Source organism: Salmo trutta, chromosome 5 (assembly GCF_901001165.1).
Source record: "Salmo trutta chromosome 5, fSalTru1.1, whole genome shotgun sequence".
Taxonomy (NCBI): Eukaryota; Metazoa; Chordata; class Actinopteri; order Salmoniformes; family Salmonidae; genus Salmo; species Salmo trutta.
Window position 1 is genome coordinate 49,057,174 of NC_042961.1, and position 26,276 is coordinate 49,083,449.

A 26,276-nucleotide genomic window follows, 5' to 3' on the forward strand; every position below is an offset into this window, starting at 1 on the left:
CTACCAGGAGACAGGCCAGTACATCAGGAGACGTGGACGAGGCCGTAGGAGGGCAACAACCCAGCAGCAGGACCGCTACCTCCGCCTTTGTGCAAGGAGGAGCAGGAGAAGCACTCTTAGAGCCCTGCAAAATGACCTCCAGCAGGCCACAAATGTGCATGTGTCTGCTCAAACGGTCAGAAACAGACTCCATGCGGGTGGTATGAGGGCCCGACGTCCACAGGTGGGGGTTGTGCTTACAGCCCAACACCGTGCAGGACGTTTGGCATTTGCCAGAGAACACCAAGATTGGCAAATTCGCCACTGGCGCCCTGTGCTCTTCACAGATGAAAGCAGATTCACACTGAGCACATGTGACAGACATGACAGAGTCTGGAGACGCCGTGGAGAACGTTCTGCTGCCTGCAACATCCTCCAGCATGACCGGTTTGGCGGTGGGTCAGTCATGGTGTGGGGTGGCATTTCTTTGGGGGGCCGCACAGCCCTCCATGTGCTCGCCAGAGGTAGCCTGACTGCCATTAGGTACCGAGATGAGATCCTCAGACCCCTTGTGAGACCATATGCTGGTGCGGTTGGCCCTGGGTTCCTCCTAATGCAAGACAATGCTAGACCTCATGTGGCTGGAGTGTGTCAGCAGTTCCTGCAAGAGGAAGGCATTGATGCTATAGACTGGCCCGCCCGTTCCCCAGACCTGAATCCAATTGAGCACATCTGGGACATCATGTCTCGCTCCATCCACCAACGCCACGTTGCACCACAGACTGTCCAGGAGTTGGCGGATGCTTTAGTCCAGGTCTGCCACCTCATCAGGAGCATGCGCAGGCGTTGTAGGGAGGTCATACAGGCACGTGGAGGCCACACACACTACTGAGCCTCATTTTGACTTGTTTTAAGGACGTTACATCAAAGTTGGATCAGCCTGTAGTGTGATTTTCCACTTTAATTTTGAGTGTGACTCCAAATCCATACCTCCATGGGTTGATAAATTGGATTTACATTGATTATTTTTGTGTGATTTTGTTGTCAGCACATTCAACTATGTAAAGAAAAAAGTATTTAACAAGATTATTTCTTTCATTCAGATCTAGGATGTGTTGTTTAAGTGTTCCCTTTATTTTTTGGAGCAGTATATATATATATATATATATATATATATATATATATATATATACAGTTGAAGTCTGAAGTTTACGTACACTTAGGTTGGAGTCATTAAAACTCGTTTTTCAACCACTCCACAAATCTCTTGTTAACAAACTATAGTTTTGGCAAGTCGGTTAGGACATCTACTTAAAATGTCACAAGACATTTTTCCAACAATTCTTTGCAGATAGATTATTTCACTTATAATTCACTGTATCACAATTATATATACATACAGTACCAATCAAACATTTGGACCGTAGTGTCTTCGTGAGAGAGTAGGTGAACAGATGATCTCCGCATGTGTGGTTCCCACCTTGAAGCATGGAGGAATTTATTATAATAATATTTTTTTTTAACCTTTATTTAACTTGGCAAGTCAGTTAAGAACAAATTCTTATTTCCAATGATGGCCTGCCCCTGCCAAACCCAGACCAATTGTGCGCCGCCCTATGGGACTCCCAATCACGGCTGGATATGATTCAACCAGGGACTGTAGTGTCACCTCTTGCACTGAGATGCAGTGCCTTAGACTGCTGCACCACTCAGGAGGAAGAGGTGTGATGGTGTGGGGGTGCTTTGCTGGTGACACTGTCAATGATTTATTTAGAATGCAAGGCACACTTAACCAGCATGGCTACCGCAGCATTCTGCAGAGATACACCATCCCATCTGGTTTGGGCTTAGTGGGGCTATCATTTGTTTTTCAACAGGGCAATGACCCAACACACCTCCAGGCTGTGTAAGGGCTATTTGACCAAGAAGCAGAGTGATGGAGTACTGCATCAGATGACTTGGCATCCACAATCACCCGACCTCAACCCAATTGAGATGGTTTGGGATGAGTTGGACCGCAGAGTGAAGGAAAAGCAGCCAACAAGTGCTCAGCATATATGGGAACTCCTTCAAGACTGTTGGAAAAGCATTCCAGGTGAAGCTGGTTGAGAGAATGCCAAGAGTTTGCAAACCTGTCATCAAGGCAAAGGGTGGATGTTTTGAAGAATCAAAAATATATTTAACACTTTTTTTGGTTACTACATGATTCCATATGTTATTTCATAGTTTTGATGTCTTCACTATTATTCTACAATATAGAATAGTAAAATAGTAAAAATGAAGAAAAACCCTTGAATGAGGAAGTGTATCCAAACTTTTGACTGGTGCTGTATGTATATTTATACAATGGGTGGGTCTAATCCTGAATGCTGATTTTGTTATTTTTTTTATTACATTTTTTATTGAATATTAAAACATACAAACTACTTTCAGTGAAGCCGCTCAACATTTACATTACATTCAGTCATATAACAGACTCCCATCCAGAGCGACCCACAGAAGCAACCAGGGTCAACGGCCAGCTCAAGGGCACGTCGACAGATCTCCCACAAGGTCAAAAATGGGTACCCGAACCAGCCACCGGCCCAATCTCCCAACCGCCAGGCCACCAGCCCTCCAAGATCCCCCCCACATTTCCCCGAGAGCTGACCCTCAACCATCTGAGACCCCCCCTCCCCCAGCCCCCACTCCATGCACCAGCAACCAACAAAATGAACAAAAGAGAAAAAAGACAAAGACAAAGGAAAACAGAAAACATCAATGCAAAACCAAAAGCCATCAAGGATAACAAAAATCCTAACAGCAAGGCCAACTGAATACATTTGAGTGCATGTATGGCACTATTTACAAGTGTGTGTCCGTGTATGTGCAGGTGTGCGTTTGAATGAGAGTGTGTGTATATGCATGTGTACACGCGTACGAACACTTGCGCGGCATCAGCCTTAGGCAACCGGGCATTAGCTGTAACAACGTTGCCCCTTCGTCATTTAAACATACTTTTTGTTTTGTTTTATTTTTACTTAATTTTTTTACTTTTATCTTTGACCGTCATTCTATCCCCCGCCCAGCAACTCCACTCCCACTTGTCTCCAATTCCACATCCCAACTCTCAGTTTCCTTCAGCCCATCCCACCTATCTCTGCTGGCCACCCTCTTCGGATTTCTACGCACCATATATCTTTCAACTATGCTGTGATGTTTAACATACAACTTGAATCTATCTAATTGAACAGAATCCACAGATAGTGAGTTGAAGATAACTACTTTTACTAAGAGTATTAGTAATTGACTTACCAGGTCTCTCCAGGTCTCCCAACAATGCTATTTCTATGGTCAATTTTAGATTAATGTTATGCATTTTCAGCCATTCGTGAACCTGAGACCAGAAGCAGGCTATCCAAGGGCAATACCAAAACAAATGGTCTATTGATTCTGTATCCTCACAACAAAATCTGCAGAGCTGTGTCTATTACCACCAGCTAAATCTATGACGTTTAAATCCCTATTTACTCTGTTCCATCTGACTGTGCATTCCAATGTCTCATCAGCCCAGCCAGGCAATTTATAAACTTGATCTCCACTATAAAAAGCATTTCTCAGCCAGTTGAAATCATGAATCAGCTGGCATAGTTTTTTATGGATATATGTAAAGAAATGTCAATTGGAAAAAGGTGAAACGAAATGAATTGTAGTTAGTTTGATGTCTTTCCAGCTTCAGTTTGAAGTGATTGTGTTAGCTGTGTTGTTGGCTAGCTCCTCTGGACAACAGTGTCCTGACAAGAGAACACATTTTCTATGCCAGGTGAAAATACGCCTCATTAGCTCACTGTTATGGTGTATCAAAATAAATGTCACTAGAAAACAGCTTCAACAATTGCAAATGCAGCTATTGTTGTTATTCTGGCTGCACTGTTTGACGTGACTGTAAGTTAGCTGTTGTTGGCTATCAAGGGAACATTTAGAACAAACGACAGGGTCACGTCTCTGGCAACCGAACCAATAGAACAAATGACCAGCCGGCTTGGGTAGAAACCCTAGATTTGTGTCGGGACTATATCTTGTGGAAGGATGAAATAGTATGAATAAATTCATAAAAATTATGTTTTTAATGAAAATATGCCAGTCATTATTTGAATATGTTGGTAACCCGTTGTATAAAAGTGATAATGCCCTCTAAGCCGGTGTTTGGAGGATATATTGGCACGGCTTGTTGGCCCTCGACTTCATCTCAGGCCTAACAAAACCTGTGCCAATATATCCTCCAAACACCGGCTTCTCGGGCATTATCACTTAAATATACACTGAGTATTCAAAACATTAGGAGCACCTTCCTAATATTGAGTTGCACACCCTTTTGCCCTCAGAAAAGCATCATTCGTCGGGCATGGACTCTACAAGGTGTCGAAAGCATTCCACAAGGATGCTGGCCCATGATGACTCCAATGCTTCCCACAGTTGTGTCAAGTTGGCTGGATGTCCTTTGGGTGGTGGACCATTCGTGACACACACAGGAAACTGTTGAGCGTGAAAAACCCAGTAGAGTTGCAGTTCTTGACACACTCAAATCGGTGCGCCTGGCACCTACTACCGTACCCTGTTCAAAGACACTTAAATCTTTTGTCTTGACACACATACACAATCCATGTCTCAATTGTCTCAAGACTTAAAAATCCTTCTTTAACCTGTCTTCATCTACACTGATTGAAGTGGATTTAACAAGTGACATCAATAAGGGATCATAGCTTTCACCTGGATTCACCTGGTCAGCAGGGGTTCTTAATATTTTTGGTATAGTCAGTGTGTATATATATATATACAGTAGATAGAGTCCTACCCTACATCTGTCAGGTAATATATTAAATACAGTATGAGCCCTAAATTTAGCTAATGAATGATGCATAAGCTTCTAACTTATAGCCTCTGTCTCTTGCATTCTACGCACCTGCTCTCCAGTGTCCTCTCTCCTTAAAAAACGCTCCTTAGAGCTTGTAGTCCCAGGAAAAGTTAGACTAGAATAGCTTGCTGGATTTTTTTGTTGTTGCATTTCTTATACTAATATACTCTTCGAAGAGGCATGCAAGCTCTTGTTTGCTGAATATTAAATACAGCAGCCAATAGAAAGAAGTTTGAAAGGAGGGAGAACTTGCGATGGCGGTTGGCTATAGCACTTTATTTATCCTGACCCATAACCATTCACTGTTTGTGATGAAAGTCAAAGCCGTCTGCATCTTATTCTAGTCCTATATTATTCAAGCATGTCATTATAGTGATGAAGATAAAGACAGCAACACTTTTTTTCATTTAACAGTTGAAAGCGAGGAAGGACTGAAGCAACAACAGAGAGAGAAAGAGGAGGTAGGCTAATATGCACATCGCACAACATTAGGGGAAATATTATGAAAGGTATATATGCGTACTCCTACTAATTGTATAAATGTAAAATAGCCCTATTATATTTAAACATTTTAATTTGCGAGCCTATAATTATAACTTTTTAGGCCTGCACCAGCATCACATATTCTCTCCCAGCTTCATGGTTTGAACATAGTACATAATTCCAGTCCATATAATACAATTCAGGACAGTACAATCCACACTGAAAAAAGATTTAGCCTACTGGAGCTTGTATCATTGATTTACTCAAGAGACCACAGATACATCTCTGAATACTTTCCGAATGCCCTGTATATCATAGGCTATGTGTTGGATAATGGGACAAGTCTGGGCTTTTTTGGGGTTTGGGCTTATAAAATGTCTTTAATGTCTAGTTGATAAAATGTTTTTAATATTTGCCTCAACAGGCTCAGGTAGCATCAGGGTAAAATGTTCATGCTGATCAAAGCTCTAATCAAATCCAGACATATTTATATTCTTTATATGTTTAAAATGACATTCCAGTTTGGGGCTAGAAATACCATGTTACCCGGGAGAAAAGTGAACATTTGTAAAATGTCGGAAAAATATTTAACCCTAATCAGCATTACTGATTTAAATCAAACATCAACGACAACAATATCGCTGATGACGTAACATTCTGATACAATTGAATGTGTCATGCAATCCATCTGGGGGAAATCTCCCTCTGCCTCTGTCTCCCTCTCTCCATCTCTTCTTCTATACCATCCAGTGCCTTGTCCCCAGCCTAATCTGCACCTCCAGACCTCCAGTTCCAGTGGCCCCTCACCAGTCCCGGTCCCCCCAGCCTTCTGTCTACTGCCCTGGGGCCACAGCCCATCAGCTCCCTGGGTCCTCACTATACGCTCCATATGTCTGCCTGGTAATGTTCACTTCCAATGATAACATACTGCTGGCTGACTGATGGCTGATTGGAGCTAATGTTGGGCTCGGGGTCATTACAGCTCAGTCAATTGAACTCAGTCAATTCAATCTAAGTTAAAGTAAATGTAGAATGTCGGCTGACTTTAAAAGCTGGAGTCCGTACCTGTTGAAACCGCCACGTCCGTTTGCAATATTACAGTTACTTCAAACAGCAAACACAGTTTTTTTTCCCCCTTTGACATCATCACACATCATTGCATGCGCGATAGAACAACAGAGGGTGTATTTTTTTTACACGTTGCTGGAGGCTCTGCTCCTTCTTTTCATCAACAAAACAACAACAATAACAAATGCGCTGGGGCGGTTTCACATGCAGTCAAATGACCAAATCTCCCTCTTTTTTTTGTTGTCATTTAGCAGACGCTCTTATCCAGAGCGACTTACAGTAGTGAATACATTTCATACATTTTTTCCCCCCCTACTGGTCCCCCGTGGGAATCGAACCCACAACCCTGGCATTGCAAACACCATGCGCTACCAACTGAGCCACACAGGACCGTGTGTCCCTCTAGTGGCCTCATGGGTGGAACGTTATTCATATTTTTCATAATTAATTTTAAAAAATACATTTACACTCAGAAAATCTGGTATTTCTATGTCAAATGGTTTTGTTATATTTCAGTCTTCTGTGATGTATATAAAGTGTAATATTGGGATGCAAAGTCAAAATGTAATACATTTCACCTCTATATCTGACATGGTACAGGTGTCCTCTTTTTTTAAGCCCATAACCATGTGTGTGAGGTGTATACCTTTGTTTCAAAGTAGATTTGTTTAAGACTACCAAGAAACACTGTGTGACCCTGATTTAGCCCACTGCAGTACAATGTTAAATGATATGCATCATAAGTGCATGTTTTCAAAGGTAAGTATAAGAACTGGTATTCTAAGGCAAAGTCAAACACATATTGAGATAGTGAAATATCTATGATCACTTGAATCATCTATTTAAATAGCACCCATCTCTTAAAGTACTGTAACAGTAACCACCCAGGGCCCTTGGCCGTGTTCTCTACCCTACTGAGCAGCTCTTCTCCTGGCCTTAAGCGGTGTCATCCTCGACCTCTCCTGGCCCAGCTAGCACATAACGTTCTGAGAACCATATGTTTCATATAGCTTGGTGGGAGCATGGTTGTCGTATGGTTATTTTGCATACAACCTTCCCTCAACTTTCTGGGAATGGTGTAGGATAGTTGCTTGACTGTGGAACATTCTCAGCACATTTAAGGAACTTGAAAAAAAACATACATTTCTTGTTATTTCATTACTTTAACAGAATGTTTCCTAAAAGTTGAAACATGGTTACATTTAATTAACATTTGGTAATGTTCTAGGAACATTTTCCAACTGGTTTGACATTAGGAATGTTCTCAAATAGTTCATAGAATGTTAAGAAGCAACATTCTTCTGTGGGAATTTCATTACTTTTGCATAAGTTAGGTTCTCAAATTTTTCCAAGAACGTTAAGAAAATGTTCCATAAAAACAATAAGAAAACTTCAGTAAGTTTCAAAGAATGTTTTAAGAATGTTATATGAAAACACATATACATTCCGTTCTCAGCATCAACAAAACTCTCTCTATCCTCTATCTTTAACAAGTGTGTTCAGGTGTGTTGGCCACACCCACTAATTGGCCACATCTGATCTTAATGAGTGCTTGTTTCCTTTGAAATGTGGTCTGTTTGAATAGACTAAAATGAACAGCTTTGTAGGAGTTTAAAAAAACATGGCATGTTAGCTCCATCCTGGTTGCACTGTGGACTAATTCCATGGATAGACAACACAAGATTATAGGTTAAAATCTCACTAATGCCGTGCCACAATAAATTAAAAATAACTGTGTTTGCATGATTAATGCCTCAGCAAATTAACTTCCATGTGTGCTTGGAGTTCAAAACAGTTAACCCCAACTAAACTAGCAGTGCTATTAAGTCTTATTGAAACATTCAGTGAACATTTTAAGAAAGTTATTCAAAAACATCCAAATAACCTGTAATTTCTTTTCTCAGAACGTTAATAAAACCTCCCAGGAAAACTTTCAGGGAACATTGGTAAAATGTTCTCAGAACCTCCCTGCAACCTAAAAATGTACGTTCCCAGAACAGGCAAAATGTTCCCTTCCATTCTCAGAAAGCGTACATTTTTTAGCGGTCGGGAAACGTATAGCGTCGTTGCCAGTACCAATGGGAAACCAAAAATGTACGTTCCCACAACTTCCAAGGAACCAAATGTGCTAGCTGGTGTGTGTCTGTTTTATTAGAGTGTGTGTGAGTGCAATTAGCCCCAGCTGATTTCTAGAGGAGTCAGTCAGGACTCAGACAGAAGGGCAGTCAGAGAACAACGCTGGGGCTGGCTGTGACGCACTACAACCCGCCCAGGAACTAGTGAGAGGCACACTTGGGCAGACACACACACACACACACACACACACACACACGCACACGCACACACACAGAGGAGCACACACACATATACAATTGAAGTAGGAAGTTTACATACACTTTTGCCAAATACATTTAAACTCAGTTTTTCACAATTCCTGACATTTAATCCAAGTAAAAATGCCACCTTAGGTCAGTTAGGATCACCACTTTATTTTATGAATGTGAAATGTCAGAATAATAGTAGAGAGAATGATTTATTTCAGCTTATGTCTTTCATCACATTCCAAGTGGGTCAGAAGTTTACATACACTCCATTAGTATTTGGTAGCATTGCCTTTAAATTGTTTAACTTGGGTCAAACGTTTCTTGTAGCCTCCCACAAGCTTCCCACAATAAGTTGGGTGAATTCTGGCCCATTCCTCCTGACAGAGCTGGTGTAACTGAGTCAGGTTTGTAGGCCTCCTTGCTCGCACACACCTTTTCAGTTCTGCCCACAATTTTTCTATGGGATTGGGGTCAGGGCTTTGTGATGGCCACTCCAATACCTTGACTTTGTTGTCCTTAAGCCACTTTGGAAGTATGCTTGGAGTCATTGTCCATTTGGAAGACCCATCTGCGACCAAGCTTTAACTTCCTGACTGATGTCTTGAGATGTTCCTTCAATATATCCACATAATTTTCCATCCTCATGATGCCATCTATTTTGTGAAGTACACTCCCTCCTGCAGCAAAGCACCCCCACAACATGATGCTGCATCCCCGTGCTTCACGGTTGGGATGGTGTTCTTCGGCTTGCAAGCCTCCCACTTTTTCCTTCAAACGTAACAATGGTCATTATGGCCAAACAGTTCTATTTTTGTTTCATCAGACCAGAGGACATTTCTCCAAAAAGTACAATCTTTGTCCCCATGTGCAGTTGTAAACCGAAGTCTGGCTTTTTTTATGCCGGTTGTGGAGCAGTGGCTTCTTCCTTGCTGACCTTTCTGGTTATGTTGATATAGGACTCGTTTTACTGTGGATATACATACTTTTGTACCGGTTTCCTCCAGCATCTTCACAAGGTCCTTTGCTGTTGTTCTGGGATTGATTTGCACTTTTCGCACCAAAGTACGTTCATCACTAGGAGACAGAACGCGTCTCCTTTCTGAGTGGTGTGACGGCTGTGTGGTCCCATGGTGTTTATACTTGTGTACTATTGTTTGTACAGATAAACGTGGTACCTTCAGGCCTTTGGAAATTGCTCTAAAGGATGAACCAGACTTGTGGAGGTCAACAATTTTTTTCTGGGGTCTTGGCTGATTTCTTTTGATTTTCTCATGATGTCAAGCAAAGAGGCACTGAGTTTGAAGGTAGGCCTTGAAATGCATCCACAGGTACACCTCCAATTGACTCAAATGATGTCAATTAGCCTATCAGAAGCTTCTAAAGCCATGACATCATTTTCTGGAACTTTCCAAGCGTGTTAAAGGCACAGTCAACTTAGTGTATGTAAACTTCTGACCCACTGGAATTGTGATACAGTGAATTTTAAGTGAAATAATCTGTCTGTAAACAATTGTTGGAAAAATGACTTGTGTCATGCACAAAGTAGATGTCCTAACCGACTTGTCAAAACTATAGTTTGTTAACAAGAAATTTGTGGAGTGGTTGAAAAAACAGTTTTAATGACTACAACCTAAGTGTATGTAAACTTCCCACTTCAGCTGTACCTGTTATCTACCTGTGGACCTCTGTGTTATATCTGTTGTATCTCTCTATCCCTTGCCCCAGTGTGTATCAGATATATCCAGTGTATGTGCGTCTGTTTTCCTGCATGTCTGTCTGTGTGTATCAGGTGTATGGGCGTGTATGTGTAGACAGATACGACGTAACAAGCAGAGTGATGTGGCCCTTGTCTCTTGTCTCTCAGTCTCTTTCCCCCATAAGGCTCTGGTCAAAAGTAGTGCACTAGGGAATAGGGTGCCATTTGGAACACAGCCCCCTCTCTGTCTGTCAGACAGTGATTCATCTAACCAGTAGCTGGCTAATGAGTGTCCAGTCCCCTCCATGCTCCTCAGAGCTAGACCCAGAGCCACTGACCGTCGGCAGAAACCATGCTCTCACACAAGCTCAAACCCTGTAAATATTTTCTTTTAACTCTTGCCGTCGTATTGTTTCCAATTTTGTGCTCTGTTGGCCCGAAACCTCTTGAGTCACCCTCCCTGAAGTGAAGTGTTGAAGTGTGTGTGTAGCTGTCTACAATTCTCCCACCAACCCACATTCTCCTCTCATGAATCACTTCTGTTCTCTCTCTCGCGCTCGCACTCTTTCTCTCTGTCTTTCTCTCTCCCTCTCCCTCTTTCCTGTCCTTTCTAACTTTAGTAGAATTGGCATCCTATCAGACCATTCTTGCTGAGAGTATTTTACCAGTTCAGTGAATGGGGATTTGGGGAGAATCACCAGTGAATTAACATTACAGTAACACACACACACACACACACACACACACTGCAAGATCAGATAATAGCGATAATAGATAGTAACTGGCTGGTGAGTAGATAGGTAGTAGCCTTCCAAGCACTATTGACATTGTTGTGTGTAAGCAGCGGAGAAAACATGTATCTAAAGAGTGAGAGAGAGAAAAGAGAGAGAATGGTGAGCGATTAGAGAGAGAAAGAGAGAGCAATAAAGAGAATGATGGAGAGAATAGAAAGAAAGAGAGAGAAAGCGAGAGAGACAATGGTGAGAGAATAGAGAAATAGAGAGAGAGAATGGTGAGAGAATGGTGAGAGAATGTTGAGAGAATGGAGAGAGAATAGAGAGATGAAGAAAGAGAGAGGTGAGCGAAAGAGAGAATGGTGAGAGAGAAAGAGAAAGGTGAGAGTTTGCAAACAAATCATCAGGTCTGAACGAGAGATATGGCCGTATCTGATTGCTGTCTCTTCAGGCTCTCCTTTCCTCTCCTCTCTCTCTCTCTCTCCCTCCATCGTTGACTTTCCCACTGAACTCTCGGTCAACTCATCCCTCTCTTCCTCCCTGGCGGACAGACAGAGAGATAGAGGAGCGGTGATGGGGGGACGATACCATAAAAGAAAATAAAGAAATAAAGAAGGGAGACAGTTATAGTGACAGTGGTGTGAACTGCTGCTGACCTGCCCGTTGGCATGGCCAACCTCTGTCTTGAGCTGTCTGCCTGCTGTCACCATGGTGACCGACCAGCCGCCCCGCCTCAAAGAATGCCGAGCAGCCGTCCTGTCACAGGAGGGGTCAGACTGGGTCGCCCACTCTGCTCTCTCTTCCCTTGTCACCCGCAGAGACTAAAGGGGCAATCAGCTCCCTCAATCACTGTCTTCCACCGTCACTGTGTCAAGGCTTCAGGTTGACCTCCCCAACACTTAGACCAAACACATACACAGTGTCAGGTAACTACACCGTCTCCACACTGTCAACTGAGATTTTGTCATCATTTGTTTTGTAATTAAAACGAGCTCAGCTGATTTAGAACTGAAAACTCTGAGCCTTTGGAAGTCATGATGAGATGGACGGAGAGATGAAAGAGTGGAGGGCTGGAGGAATGAAGGGATAAAGGGATAAAACACAGTGTCCATCAAAGTAATTCTTCAAGTATACCATGGGGGGGGGGACAGACGGACAGAGACAGAGTGACAGAAATAAATATTTTTATTTTCACACTGGTGGCTTGCCAACACCACGTCAGTGTTGTGCCCCCCTTTTCCCCGTAGGACAGGAGAAAATACTATTCTGATGTTGTGTTCCCTCATATGAATCATGTATGAGTGTGTGTGTGTGTGTGTGTGTGCGAGCGAGCGAGTGTATTCAAGTGGGAACTACCTAACAAAAAAGTGGCCCGCTGGTGTGACGCCTCTGATGTTGGAATATTGCCGTCCCTGGCTCTTTCCCCCTGCTGCTCCTCGGCAACCCCCCCCCCCCCCCCGGCAATGCTAGCTTGGCCAATTAGGCTCCGTAATTGAAACAATTATCCAATTAGAAGCCTCTCAGATGGGCCCTGACACCTGGCTGTCCCTCAGGCAGCCTAACATCTGCCAGTACCCCGATGTCCACCCTGGATCGTCCTCTAACCAAGCCCCAGGACGGAGTGTTGATCTGGGCCACATGTGTCCTCCACCCTGGAGGTCACCTTGACCATTATTACACTGATCAGTTTAGCAGGGTTACAAAGTCCTTAGGTAGTTACGATCTGCCTTGAAATCAGTTCCATATTAACACTCAATGGATGTATCCTCTCTTTGCGATATACCTTCCTGATCTAAGTTGAGACTTCCTCTCTTGGCCACTTTTATGTGTTTTTGAGCATGAAAGTTGAATGTGTTGTGGCCTGGTGTGTTATTGGGTGCGTGGGTAGGGTTTCTCTGGTGTCTCCTCTCCTCTCTCTGAGGTTTAATTAGGAGAAGAGAAACCACACAGAGACTATAGACCCCCCCCCCCCACACACACACACACACACACAGGAATGTTTAAACACACACACGGATGCGAACAGGCACACACACACACACACACACACACATACTGATGCACACACACATACACTGGAAAATGTGCATACACACACACACACATACAGTATAAGAATGGAGGCACACACACAAACTGGAACGTGTGTCCTCAAAAGCACGCATGCATGCACACTCTAGGGGCTAAAAGATTTGGATAAAGACTGGGAGAGAAAATAATAGGAACGCGGAAAGAAGAATAGAGGGAGAAAAGAGAGAGAGAGGACACACAAGGGAGCGATGGAAACAGACAGAAACATAACAGGATGGAATGTACAATAAAGTGGGGACAAGGAATATAACAGTCGAGACACGGTGAACATTTTCATTGTATTCCAATTACACACCCCACAGTCACGCTAGCTTTACAAGGCACATCATATCCGCAATGCTTTTCTACCCCAAACTGCATGAACGGAGCTAAAATACAGTATCATTTCCTTGAACCAAAGAAAGAGTATTTTTTTTCACAAAACCAACTCTCATTATTTGCATCGACCTATCTGTGTTTAAATTCATCGCACCATCAGAACTCTGCTTCCAAATTAACTCACCGTCTCCTCTCCCTCAATTCCAAATACAAATAGCTTTATTGGCAAAAAGCAAACCCAGACAGCTGAAGCAATAATACAGTTAATGAGGACATTAAATGGAGCAATTATGGGCTGGTGATAACCCAATAACAAGGGACAAACTGGAGGGACTAAGGGAGTGTTCCAAATGCCATCCTAATCCCTGCATAGTGCAGTACTTCTGACCAGAACCCTATGGGCCCTGTTCAAAAGTAGTGCACTATATAGGGAATAGGGTGCCATTTGGTACGCAGCCTAGGAGTACAGCTTGACAGTAACATTAATGATGAGAGAGAGAGAGGGAGAGAGAGAGAGATCTTTGGAACACTGGAATATAAGAGGCAAATCTCTCTCTCCCTCTCAATTCAATTCAAGGGGCTTTATTGGCATGAGAAACAGACAGTACCAGTCAAAAGTTAGGACACACCTACTCGTTCAAGGGTTTTTCTTTATTTTAAATATTTTCTACATTGTAGAATAATAGTGAAGACATGAAAACTATGAAATAACACATATGGAATCATGTTGTAACCAAAACAGTGGTTGGGTCCAATTGTGTTGCTGTCCTGGGGCTCTGTGGTGTGTGTTTGTGTTTGTGAACGGAGCCCCTCGACCAGCTTGCCTAGGGGGCTCTTCTCCAGGTTCATCTCTCTGTAGGTGATGGCTTTGTTATGGAAGGTTTGGGAATCGCTTCCTTTTAGGTGGTTGTAGAATTTAATTGTAGAATCCAGTGGTTTCTGGTAGTCTTTAATAGTTGATTCTAAGATTTGTATTTGATCATGTATATCTTTTTGTTGTTTGTTCTTTGTTATACTGCTAAAAAGATTGGAGAAATGGTTTATCCATACATCTCTGTTTTGGATAGTCTCTTTTTCTCTCCTTCTCTCTCCCTCTCTCCCTTTCTCTCTCTCTCACTCAGTATGTGTGTGCAGATTGGTGCATTCCCATGTGCGTATATACTTATTGATGTGTGTGTGTGTGTGTGTGTGTGTGTGTGTGTGTGTGTGTGTGTGCGTGTGTGTGTGTGTGTGTGTGTGCGTGCGTTTGTGTTTGCATGTCGCAGCTGGGATCCAAAGCATCCGGAAGCTTCTCTAAGCTGCTTATAAACAGCCACTGTTGACCATTGACCCTTACGGTCAGTGAAAGACCGGTCTCATCCAGTATCGTGTGTGTGTGTGTGTGTGTGCCCGTGTGTATGCCTGTGTTTGGGCCCCTGTGTGTGTGAGTGTCCAAGCGTGCATCCTTCTGAGTGTGTGCGTGTGTGTGTGTGTGTGTGTGTGTGTGAGTGAGTGTTTGTCAGCTTTGCCACAGCTGCCCAATAGGAAATGAATATCTATAACTATTGAGGCATCAATAGCGTCTCCATGGTGATTACAGCCCATAATAAGGACTAAGGATGGATCAGCGATGATCATAGAGGGCTTGGATGAGCGACATGATTATGTCTATACTTTAGTGAGTTATCTTTGGAACACTGATGATGATGAATCCCCACGTAGATGTATTGGAGCTGTCATTATGTGTAGGGGTTGTTTTTATGGCCGAAATAAGTCAGAGAAGATATTGATATTGATATAGATTTTCATTCCCAGTACACTAAATGACTTACAGGTCATTAGCTGGAAATTCACAGATAGCAATACAGACATGAATGATGGGCTGTACTGATTGGTAGGCCATCTGTGATATCAAAAGTAATCCTTAATCTTTTATTTTCTCCTCTCCCTTCTCTCCCCCCTCTCTTCTGCAGGGTCCGTTTGTGACGGCGACAGTTGACCAGGAACTGTGACCGCAGACATCGACCGTGATGAGGACCGTACAGGAGGATGGAACGTAACAGAGTTCTGACCGTGGAACCGTTCTCGCCCGCGACCGTAGAACACCAACACTGACCACAACCACACCTTCTAAAGACCGCCCGGTCTCCCCCTAATCCCCAACCTCTCCAGCCCCCCTGTATTACACCGCACCACCCACACCACTCCACTCCTCCTCCACCCATCCTCCTGTACTCCCTCCCTCGTTCCAGACCTCCACCCTTTCTGAGGGTCCACTTTTTCTTTCATAAACACTCTCAACTACGCCTTCTCTCTTGTTCTCTTTCTATTCCCTTTCTCTCCAATATTCTATATCTTCATGAACATTGAGTCCTCTTTGGAACCCTAACATAGACGGACGATAATCATTGAGTTGGAGGTGGAGTCTATAGCTATCAGTCATGTATCTTTTCCCTCTATCCCTGTGTAAGCCAAATGGGCGGGGTCTCAACTTTAGTCCCCGCCCCTGCTGCAACATGGCCGACACCTGTCTAGTCTGGCTGTTGGGCCTGGCTCTCCGCCTCTCTCTGACCTCCTGCCAGAAGATAGACCCCGCCAACAAGCTGCCCACGGTGACCACCAACTACGGCAAGCTGCGCGGGCTCAAAAAGGACCTGAACAACGAGATCCTGGGCCCGGTGGAGCAGTACCTGGGCGTGCCCTACGCCACCGCGCCCATCGGAGACCGCCGCTTTCAGCCGCCCGAGGCACCGGGCTCTTGGCAGGAGATCCGCAACGCCACGGCATTCGCCCCGGTGTGCCCGCAGAACGTGCACGGCGTGCTGCCGGAGATCATGTTGCCGGTGTGGTTCACAGACAACCTGGATGTGGCAGCCAGCTACATTCAGAACCAGAGCGAGGACTGCCTCTACCTCAACGTCTACGTGCCCACCGAGGACGGTGAGTGTCGGGTAGGGGTGGTCCTTCTCTCCCATAGGGGGCGCCACTCATGTCTATCTATACACCTACATGGGGGTAGGAGGGTGAGGATGGGAAGGGGAGATGGAAGGTCGAGTGGGATCTGTCATTAGATCTTATCTAATTATCTTCTTTTAGTCCTTTTTTTGTCCAGGGTGAGACATAAGGCTACAACAATCTTATTTTTTTTTAACCCAAAACATAGCTAAACCCCCTGAAACCTCACTCTCCTTGCCCAAATCATTTCCAAATGTTTTTTCGTGAATCTTTCTTTGGTTCAGTAGGTCTGGGGCATGAAGATGAAGTTTGATGAGTGATTACTTTATGAAACCTGTTCTACTTGTCTAAATCATTTTCAGACAATTTTAAGGTCTTCTCCCATTTTCTTTTTAGAGGTGCCACTGAGCTATGTCTGAGTCTGGGCTGAACAAGGTAAGGGGAGAGGGAAGGAGGAAAAGCAGGGGCGGACTACGACCAGTAACCGGCCCTCACTTTTCTAATACACTGCCCCATTCTTTTCCTCGAGGCCCCACACTGGCCAATTTTTTCCATTGAGGTCCCCATTTATAGCCAGATAATGATAATTTTCTGTGAAAAGTCCAAGTTAGACAGGCCCACTTGGCTAAAAATGGACTAGCCCATCTAGCATTTGCCCAAAATGCCAGATGGCCAGTCCGTCCCTGAGGAAAAGTAAGGTTTCTTCTACTGATTCAAACCCTCCTTGCTTTGCCTCAAAATAATTTTCTGACAGTTGTGTCAATCTTCGATGGTCTGGGGTGCAGGAAGGGAAGGAGAGGAGGACAGAGTTTCTTTCAACTCAACTGTCATCTGTCACCAGAAATACTTTATCTAAAACCTCCCTAGAAACTTCTCTCCTTGCTCCAAATAATTTCCAAATTTCTTTTGGCAGGGGAATTAAATCTTTTCATTTTTCATACTTTTCTCCTATGAACAGACAAACTCAGAAACGTTTACATTTCGATCAGCTTGTAGGAAATACACTACATGTCCAAATGTATGTGGACACCTGCTCGTTGAACATCTCAAAATCATGGGCATTAATATGAAGTTGATCCCGCCTTTGCTGCTATAACAGCCTCCACTATTCTGGGAAGGCTTCCACTAGATGTTGGAACATTTCTGCGGGGGCAACCACGAGCATTAGTGAGGTCGGCCACTGATGTTGGACGTTTAGGCCTGGCTCGCAGTTGTCGTTCCAATTCATCCCAAAGGTGTTCGGTGGAGTTGAGGTCAGGGCTCTGTGCAGGTCATTCAAGTTCTTTCACCCCAATCTCGACAAACCATTTCTGTATTGACCTCGCTTTGTGCACAGGGGCATTTGTCATGCTGAAACAGGAGTGGGCCTTCCCCAAACTGTTGCCACAAAATTGGAAGCACAGAATCGTCTAGAATGTCATTGTATGCTGTAGCGTTTAGATTACCCTTCACTGGAACTAAGAGGGCTAGCCCGAAACATGAAAAACAGCCCCAGACCATTATTCCTCCTCCACCAAACTTTACAGTTGGCACTATGCATTTGGGCAGGTAGCGTTCTCCTGGAATCTGCCAAACCCAGATTAATCCGTTGGATTTGGGGAGGCAGGTAGCCTAGTGATTAGAGCGTTGGGCCAGTGACGAAAGGTTGGCAGATCGAATCCCCGAGCTGACAAGGTAAAAATCTGTCGTTCTGCCCCTGAACAAGACAGTTAACCCACTGTTCCTAGGCCTTCATTTTAAATAAGAATTTGTTCTTAACTGACTTGCTTAGTTAAATAAAGGTTAAGTAAATAAAATCAATAAAAAAATTGCACCTGGTGAAGTTCGATTCATCACTCCAGAGAACGCATTTCCACTGCTCCAGAGTCCAATGGCGGTGAGCTTTGCACCTCTACAGTTGACGCTTGGCATTGCGCATGGTGATCTTAGGCTTGTGTGTGGCTGCTCGGCCATGGAAACCCATTTCATGAAGCTCCCGACAAACAGTTATTGGGCTGACGTTGCTTCCAGACACAGTTTGGAACTTGGTAGTGAGGTTTGCAACCAAGGACAGACTATTTTTACATGCTTCAGCACTCAGCGGTCCTGTTCTTTGAGCTTGGGCCTAAGTGGGCCTACCACTTTGCAGCTGAGCCATTGTTGCTCCTAGACGTTTCCACATCACAATAACTGCACTTACGTTTGACCGTGCAGCTCTAGCAGGGCAGGAATTTCACAAACTGACTTGTTGGAAAGGTGGCATCCTATGATGGTGCCACGTTAAAAGTCACTGAGCTCTTCAGTAAGGTCATTCTACTGTCAATGTTTGTCTATGGAGATTGCATGGCTGTGTGGGGTTTATTGCAAAGATATAAGGACCTGATACTTTTCTATGCTTCACCATCACCCACAGGGTTCTGTTTGGTCTGTCAACTTGTTGTCTTTTTCAATATCATAGACTGGCCTCCAAACTGCCAAGATCTAGCTTTTTTACATACTCACTGTCAACTGTTACTAACACTATGTACTATCTAGACTTTTATGAGAGGTTTTTCCGCGTGCTTTTTTTCTAAAGTTTGTGTGTGTGTCCTGAGAAACACTACAAGAAGACAGTGCTCTCTGCTCTGAAATAACACCAAATAGCACTTTAACAGTACAGCCCCCAGCTCCACTGGGGGTTCCACGGTGATCTGCCGTGTGTGTGTGTGTGTGTGTGTGTGTGTGTGTGTGTGTGTGTGTGTGTGTGTGTGTGTGTGTGTGTGTGTGTGTGTGTGTGTGTGTGTGTGTGTGTGTGTGTGTGTGTGTGTATTTCCCATCCAATGATCCCGCAGTGTGTCAAAGGTGTTGATCTGGGTCTCACCATCCCACCATCTCTCCAGATAGCATCAGTCTTTCCCCCCTGACACCTCTCAGTGAGATAGGGCTCACCACTTCCCCCTTCTCCCCCTTCAAACCCTCAACACCTAGGTTTAGGCCCAAAAGGCACCCTGTTCCCTGTGTATCGTTTGATCAGAGTCTGGTCAAAAGTAGTGCACTATATAGGGAATAGGGTGCCATTTGGGACACAGTCCTACACCACCTATCTCTAAATCAGATCAAGCTTCTCTCAGTCGCTGTCTTTTCGCGGTCTCTTCTTCTGCTCTTTTACATGGGGATTTTCACACACACACACGCACACATACACACACACACACACACACACACACACACACACACACACACACACACACACACAACTCTGAGGCTGCATTCAAAATGGCATCCTATTCCCTACTACTACTTTTAACCAGGGTTATGGCATCCTATTCCATTTATTGTGCACTAGGGAAGGGGGTACCTAGTCAGTTGAACAACTGAACGAATTCAACTGAAGTGTGTCTTCCGCATTTAACCCAACCCTCTGAATCGACATCATCAGCACCCAGTGGCAGCTGCTCAAGGGCAGAATGGCTGATTTTCCACTAGGGAATAGGGTGTCATTACAGGCTTACCCTGAGTGTTTGACCTTCAACCTCACAGTTTGTTGTATGTTGTTAAACAACAACGTGATTGCTGTGTGTAACAGTTATATGGACATTCTGCGGTGACATTGACTACCATCAGCACTACACTGTCTTCCTATGGGGACCAGGGGATAGGCTATCTAGTATGTATATGTCTATGTCTCTCTCGGTGTGTGTGCGCTCGCGTGTGTGTGTGTGAGGTGAGTCTATATACCCCCTAGACAGAGACTGATGAGCAGGCATTGATCAGCTGCCCAGCGTCTCTCTCTTCTCCCTGAGCTGGCTGTGGGTGTGAAGGATGAGTTCAGGGGAGACACACTTACACACACACACACCTATAAATACACATTCATGCACGCGCTCTGGCACACACACACACACACACACACACACAGTCATTGCTGATTTATCAACCCTCAGAACAGTTTGGCTTTTTCTTTGCTGTCTGAAAAAACTTTATTCTGTTATCTGTGTCCTTTGGGTTCCACTTACCTGCCAGGCCTAAACTCGTCTCTACCATACTACTGGACACAAACAGTCCATGTACTTTGTTCTATACCCCACTACTCCACCTACCCATTAACTACGCTTTAATGTATTCTAACATGGCCCAGTGGCCTTAGTTTTAATACATTTAAAACCAACTCGCCCCCCACACACACACACACACACCACCACCCCCCCCCCCCCAACTCACTCACACACACACACACACACACACACACACCAACCCCCTCCTCCCCCCCACACATACACACAAGTTAGCCCAAAAAAACATTTTTATAGGCACCTTTTTTCATCAGCCCTTTTCTCTGGTGTATTTAAAGGAGCAGTCCTGCTGTTATCACAATGCTGTTCTGAGAGCCACTGAGGAGGAGGAGGTGTGTCAGGCTTAGAGACCCTGGGGGAGCCTGGACACCCGTGGCAGTTGTCCTGACGCTATTACAGTATAGGGGGGAGGGGCAGTGGTTTCATTTAGGTCTTCCAGTTGATCCATTGATGGCATCGTTAGCAAACGCAGACGAGGCTTGGGATTGAGTGGCGGCCAACACTCATTCCCCTAACACTCATCCCCTAACACCCATTCCCCTAACACTCATCCCTTAACACTCATCCCCTAACACCCATTCCCCTAACACTCATCCCTTAACACCCATTCCCTAACACCCATTCCCTAACACCCATTCCCTAACACCCATTCCCCTAACACTCATCCCTTAACACTCATCCCCTAACACCCATTCCCCTAACACTCATCCCTTAACACCCATTCCCCTAACACTCATCCCCTAACACCCATTCCCCTAACACTCATCCCTAACACCCATTCCCCTAACACACATTCCCCTAACACCCATTCCCCTAACACTCATCCCCTAACACCCATTCCCCTAACACTCATCCCTAACACCCATTCCCCTAACACACATTCCCCTAACACCCATTCCCCTAACACTCATCCCTTAACACCCATTCCCTAACACCCATTCCCTAACACTCATCCCTTAACACCCATTCCCTAACACCCATTCCCCTAACACTCATCCCTTAACACCCATTCCCTAACACCCATTCCCTAACACTCATCCCTTAACACCCATTCCCTAACACCCATTCCCCTAACACTCATCCCTTAACACCCATTCCCTTAACACCCATTCCCTAACACCCATTCCCCTAACACTCATCCCTTAACACCCATTCCCCTAACACTCATCCCCTAACACCCATTCCCCTAACACTCATCCCTTAACACCCATTCCCCTAACACTCATCCCCTAACACCCATTCCCCTAACACTCATCCCTAACACCCATTCCCCTAACACACATTCCCCTAACACCCATTCCCCTAACACACATTCCCCTAACACCCATTCCCCTAACACTCATCCCCTAACACCCATTCCCCTAACACTCATCCCTTAACACCCATTCCCCTAACACTCATTCCCTAACACCCATTCCCTAACACCCATTCCCAACCATCCATTCCCCTAACACTCACCCCTTAACACCCATTCCCCTAACACCCATTCCCTTAACACCCATTCCCTTAACACCCATTCCCTTAACACTCATCCCTTAACACTCATCCCTTAACACTCATCCCTTAACTCTCATCCCCTAACACTCATCCCTTAACACTCATCCCCATTGGGGGGATTAAAACAACCCATCCCACTCTCCAGTCATCCAGATACCCATCCATGCACATAATATGTGATATACAGTACCAGTCATACACATAATATGTGATATACAATACCCATCCATACTCATAATATGTGATATACAGTACCAGTCATACACATAATATGTGATATACAGTACCAGTCATACACATAATATGTGATATACAGTACCCATCCATACACATAATGTGTGATATACAATACCCATCCATACACATAATATGTGATATACAGTATCAGTCATACACATAATATGTGATATACAGTACCCATCCATACACATAATATGTGATATACAGTACCAGTCATACACATAATATGTGATATACAGTACCAGTCATACACATAATATGTTATATACAGTACCAGTCATACACATAATGTGTGATATACAGTACCCATCCATACACATAATATGTGATATACAGTACCAGTCATACACATAATATGTGATATACAGTACCAGTCATACACATAATATGTGATATTCAGTACCAGTCATACACATAATATGTGATATACAGTACCCATCCATACACATAATATGTGATATACAGTACCCATCCATACACATAATATGTGATATACAGTACCAGTCATACACATAATATGTGATATACAGTATCAGTCATACACATAATGTGTGATATACAGTACCCATCCATACACATAATATGTTATATACAGTACCAGTCATACACATAATATGTGATATACAGTATCAGTCATACACATAATATGTGATATACAGTACCCATCCATACACATAATGTGTGATATACAGTACCAGTCATACACATAATATGTGATATACAGTATCAGTCATACACATAATGTGTGATATACAGTACCCATCCATACACATAATATGTGATATACAGTACCCATCCATACACATAATATGTGATATACAGTACCCATCCATACACATAATATGTGATATACAGTATCAGTCATACACATAATGTGTGATATACAATACCCATCCATACACATAATATGTGATATACAGTACCCATCCATACACATAATATGTGATATACAATACCCATCCATACACATAATATGTGATATACAGTACCAGTCATACACATAATATGTGATATACAGTACCAGTCATACACATAATATGTGATATACTGTACCCATTGAAACCCCCCATCTAGTACCGGGTCGGACCCCCTTTTGCCCATAGAACAGACTGAATTCTTTGGGGCATTCTACAAGGTGTCAGAAACGTGCCACAGGGATGTTGGTTCATGCTGATGTGATGGCATCACGCAGTTGCTGCAAATTGGACGGCGGTAGATTCGTGCTGTGAACAGCCTGTTCCATATCATTCCAAAGGTCTGTGGACTGACCAGGCCACTCAAGCGAAACTGAACTCGGTGTGATGTTCTAGATGATGTTTTTTCACTCCTCAATTATCTAGTGTTGGTGATCACATGCCCACTGGAGCCGCTTCTTCTTGTTTTTAGCTGATAGGAGTGGAACCCGGTGTGTTGGTCTGCTGCAGTAACCCATCCGTGATGAGGATTGATGAGTTGTGCGTTCCGAGATGCCGCTCTGCACACCACTGTTGTACTGCGTCGTTATTTGTCTGTTTGTGGCCTACCTGTTAGCTTGCACGATTCTTGTCATTCTCCTTTGACCTCTCATTACTGAGCTGTTTTCACCCACAGGACTGCCCGCTGACTGGATGTTTTTTGTTTTTCGCTCCATTCGTGGTAAACCCTAGACACAGTCGTGTGTGAAAAGCCCAGGATGCCGGCCGTGTCTGAGATACTGGAACCGTCACCACGCTCAAAGTCGCTTAGGTCACTAATTTCTCCCATTCTAACGTTCAATCTAACATTAACTGAATGCCTTGATGCCTGTCTGCCTGCTTTACATAGCAAGCCACGGCCATGTGACTCACTGTCTGTAGGAGATAACCATTTTCTTGAACGGGGTGGTGTACCTAATAAACTGGTCAGTGAGCGTATTTTCCTGTCACATTCTGATAGGTGATATTAAGATGTTCACTCAATACTAACGCAATGAGCACTAGGCAGTAAAGCTACATCTATATTCAGACACGCTGTACACTGGTAGATGACGATAATAATAAATAAACAAATATACCAGAAAGTAAATAAATAAATAAGTATTGCTCCTCCCGACGTGTGCCCGTCCGCCCGCCCGCCCGCCCGTCCGTCCGTCCGTCCGTCCGTCCGTCCGTCCGTCTGTCTGTCTGTCTGTCTGTCTGTCTGTCTGTCTGTCTGTCTGCCTCTCTGTCTGCCTCTCTGTCTGCCTCTCTGTCTGCCTCTCTGTCTGCCTCTCTGTCTGCCAGTGGAAGATATGCATTGTCTTTGATGCGAGAACAAACCTTGATTATTTCTCAGATGTTTTTCTCCTCCTTATTGTTCTCCTGTCCTCTGTTCGTATCCTCCAGTAGAAGAGGGGGAAAATGGAAAATAAAAGAGGAAAAGAAGTGGATCACAATCTCTCCTTGGGGGAAATGAAAAACAATTAGAAGTAAAGGCCTGGGGGATCACGTGACCCTTGAACGAGATGGCCGCATGAACTAAGAGCTCCGCACAAGTAGTTTCCAATTCCTAATCTTACCTCCACTTCAAGTTTAAACTCCTTTAGCTTTAGTCAAAAAGTCATGGCGGCTACAAAAGGCGACATTACAGGTGACATTTTTACCCGGACTCGAGCATTAGCGACGGAAAAAGCCTCCAAGAAGCAGCTAGCTTCAGAAAAAGCTAGCGCCATTAGCCAGGAGCAAGAGGACCCGTTCCCCCCCGAGGTCCAACAAATGCTAACCTCGCACTCTGTCGAAGACATCCTTTCAGAGCTGAGATCCCAACGTACAGAACTCAACATTAAATTAGATGCCATTAACTCTCAGCTCAGTGCGATAGGAGGCAAGGTGACAATCCTGGAAAATGCTTTGCCTGACATCAACAACAAGATAACCATAACGCGGGGCGCCTGGACGAGGCAGAGGGGCGAATCCTATCCATGGAAAACTTATTGACAGACGCCATGGAAACAATAGCATATGCTAAAAAGAAAATAGAGCATCTGGAAGAGAAAACAGAGGACCTGGAATACAGGGGGCGAAGGAATAATTGTGTTCTATTAAATCTGGGCGAAAAATGAAGAGGGAAACATGCCACTGATCCGCTACCTGCAAGACAAACTTCCCGAGTGGCTCCACCTGTCCACCGACAGGCCCATAGAACTCGAGAGAGCTCACCGAGCATTGAGGCCCCTGCCAGCAGCCAGACAACCACCGCGCCCAATCACCATACGTTTCCTGAGATTCACCAACAAGGAACGAGTCCTACAGGCGGCGAAAATCAACACCATTACAGTGGGAAACGCCAAACTCACTTAACACCAGGACCTGTCAGCTGGAATACGCCGAAAGAGGTGAAGAGGTGAAGAAATACTCCATTGACCGAGGCATCTTTAGGGGATTCAAATACCCAAACGAGCTCAGGATTCTTCACCAAGGAGCCCTGCGACACTTCAAAACTCCCGAAGAGGCAAAACATTTTTTTGAAAGACAATCCTGGTCAATGAGAAATGGACCAATGACTAAATGCGATTACTGTTATTATTAAATGAGGTAAGACAACATATAGCCGACATCCAAAGACCCACCCGCTCCGCTAAATGTCATTATAGCCGTCTAATCTATATTTATTTTCCTTTAGCTGAGAGGGATAGGCTCTATAGCCTAACCTAGGCCTACTAACGTTTCAGCCTACTTTTATTTCTCTCTTTTTTTGCTATTATTATTTGTGGTTCCATATGTCCCTTGGGGGAGGTATATGTAGGCTGGGCTATTGATTTTATTTTCTCCCTCTTTTAATATGGTCTGGACAGGGGCTACGCTGTCATTTACTCAATGCGGGGCGGAGAGGAGAGGATGAGGCATTTCTTTGGTGGGGGGAGACGTTGTGCGTTGCTAACTGTTCCCGTTTTTTTTTTTTTTTTCGGAATACAGAATTGAGACTGGGGGGGGGGGTAATAGATCCAACGGGATATGTCGAGTTGTTTGGGAACTCGGCTGGGGTGTTCAG

General features: G+C 44.2%; 1 protein-coding gene across 5 annotated transcripts in view; it reads left to right on the forward strand.

Moving 5' to 3' along the window:
- nlgn2a (neuroligin 2a) overlaps positions 1 to 26,276 on the forward strand; it is a 241,886-nt gene that overhangs the window by 82,307 nt on the left and 133,303 nt on the right. For 4 of the 5 annotated variants that reach the window (XM_029753988.1, XM_029753990.1, XM_029753991.1 and 1 more), the window contains exons 2-4: positions 5,288 to 5,334; positions 6,107 to 6,256; positions 15,540 to 16,506. In XM_029753988.1, coding sequence (XP_029609848.1) covers positions 16,008 to 16,506 — 499 coding nt within the window. In that variant the 5' untranslated portion in view covers positions 5,288 to 5,334; positions 6,107 to 6,256; positions 15,540 to 16,007. The remainder of the gene's footprint in view (positions 1 to 5,287; positions 5,335 to 6,106; positions 6,257 to 15,539; positions 16,507 to 26,276) is intronic. The other variant, XM_029753989.1, reaches the window with a different exon arrangement.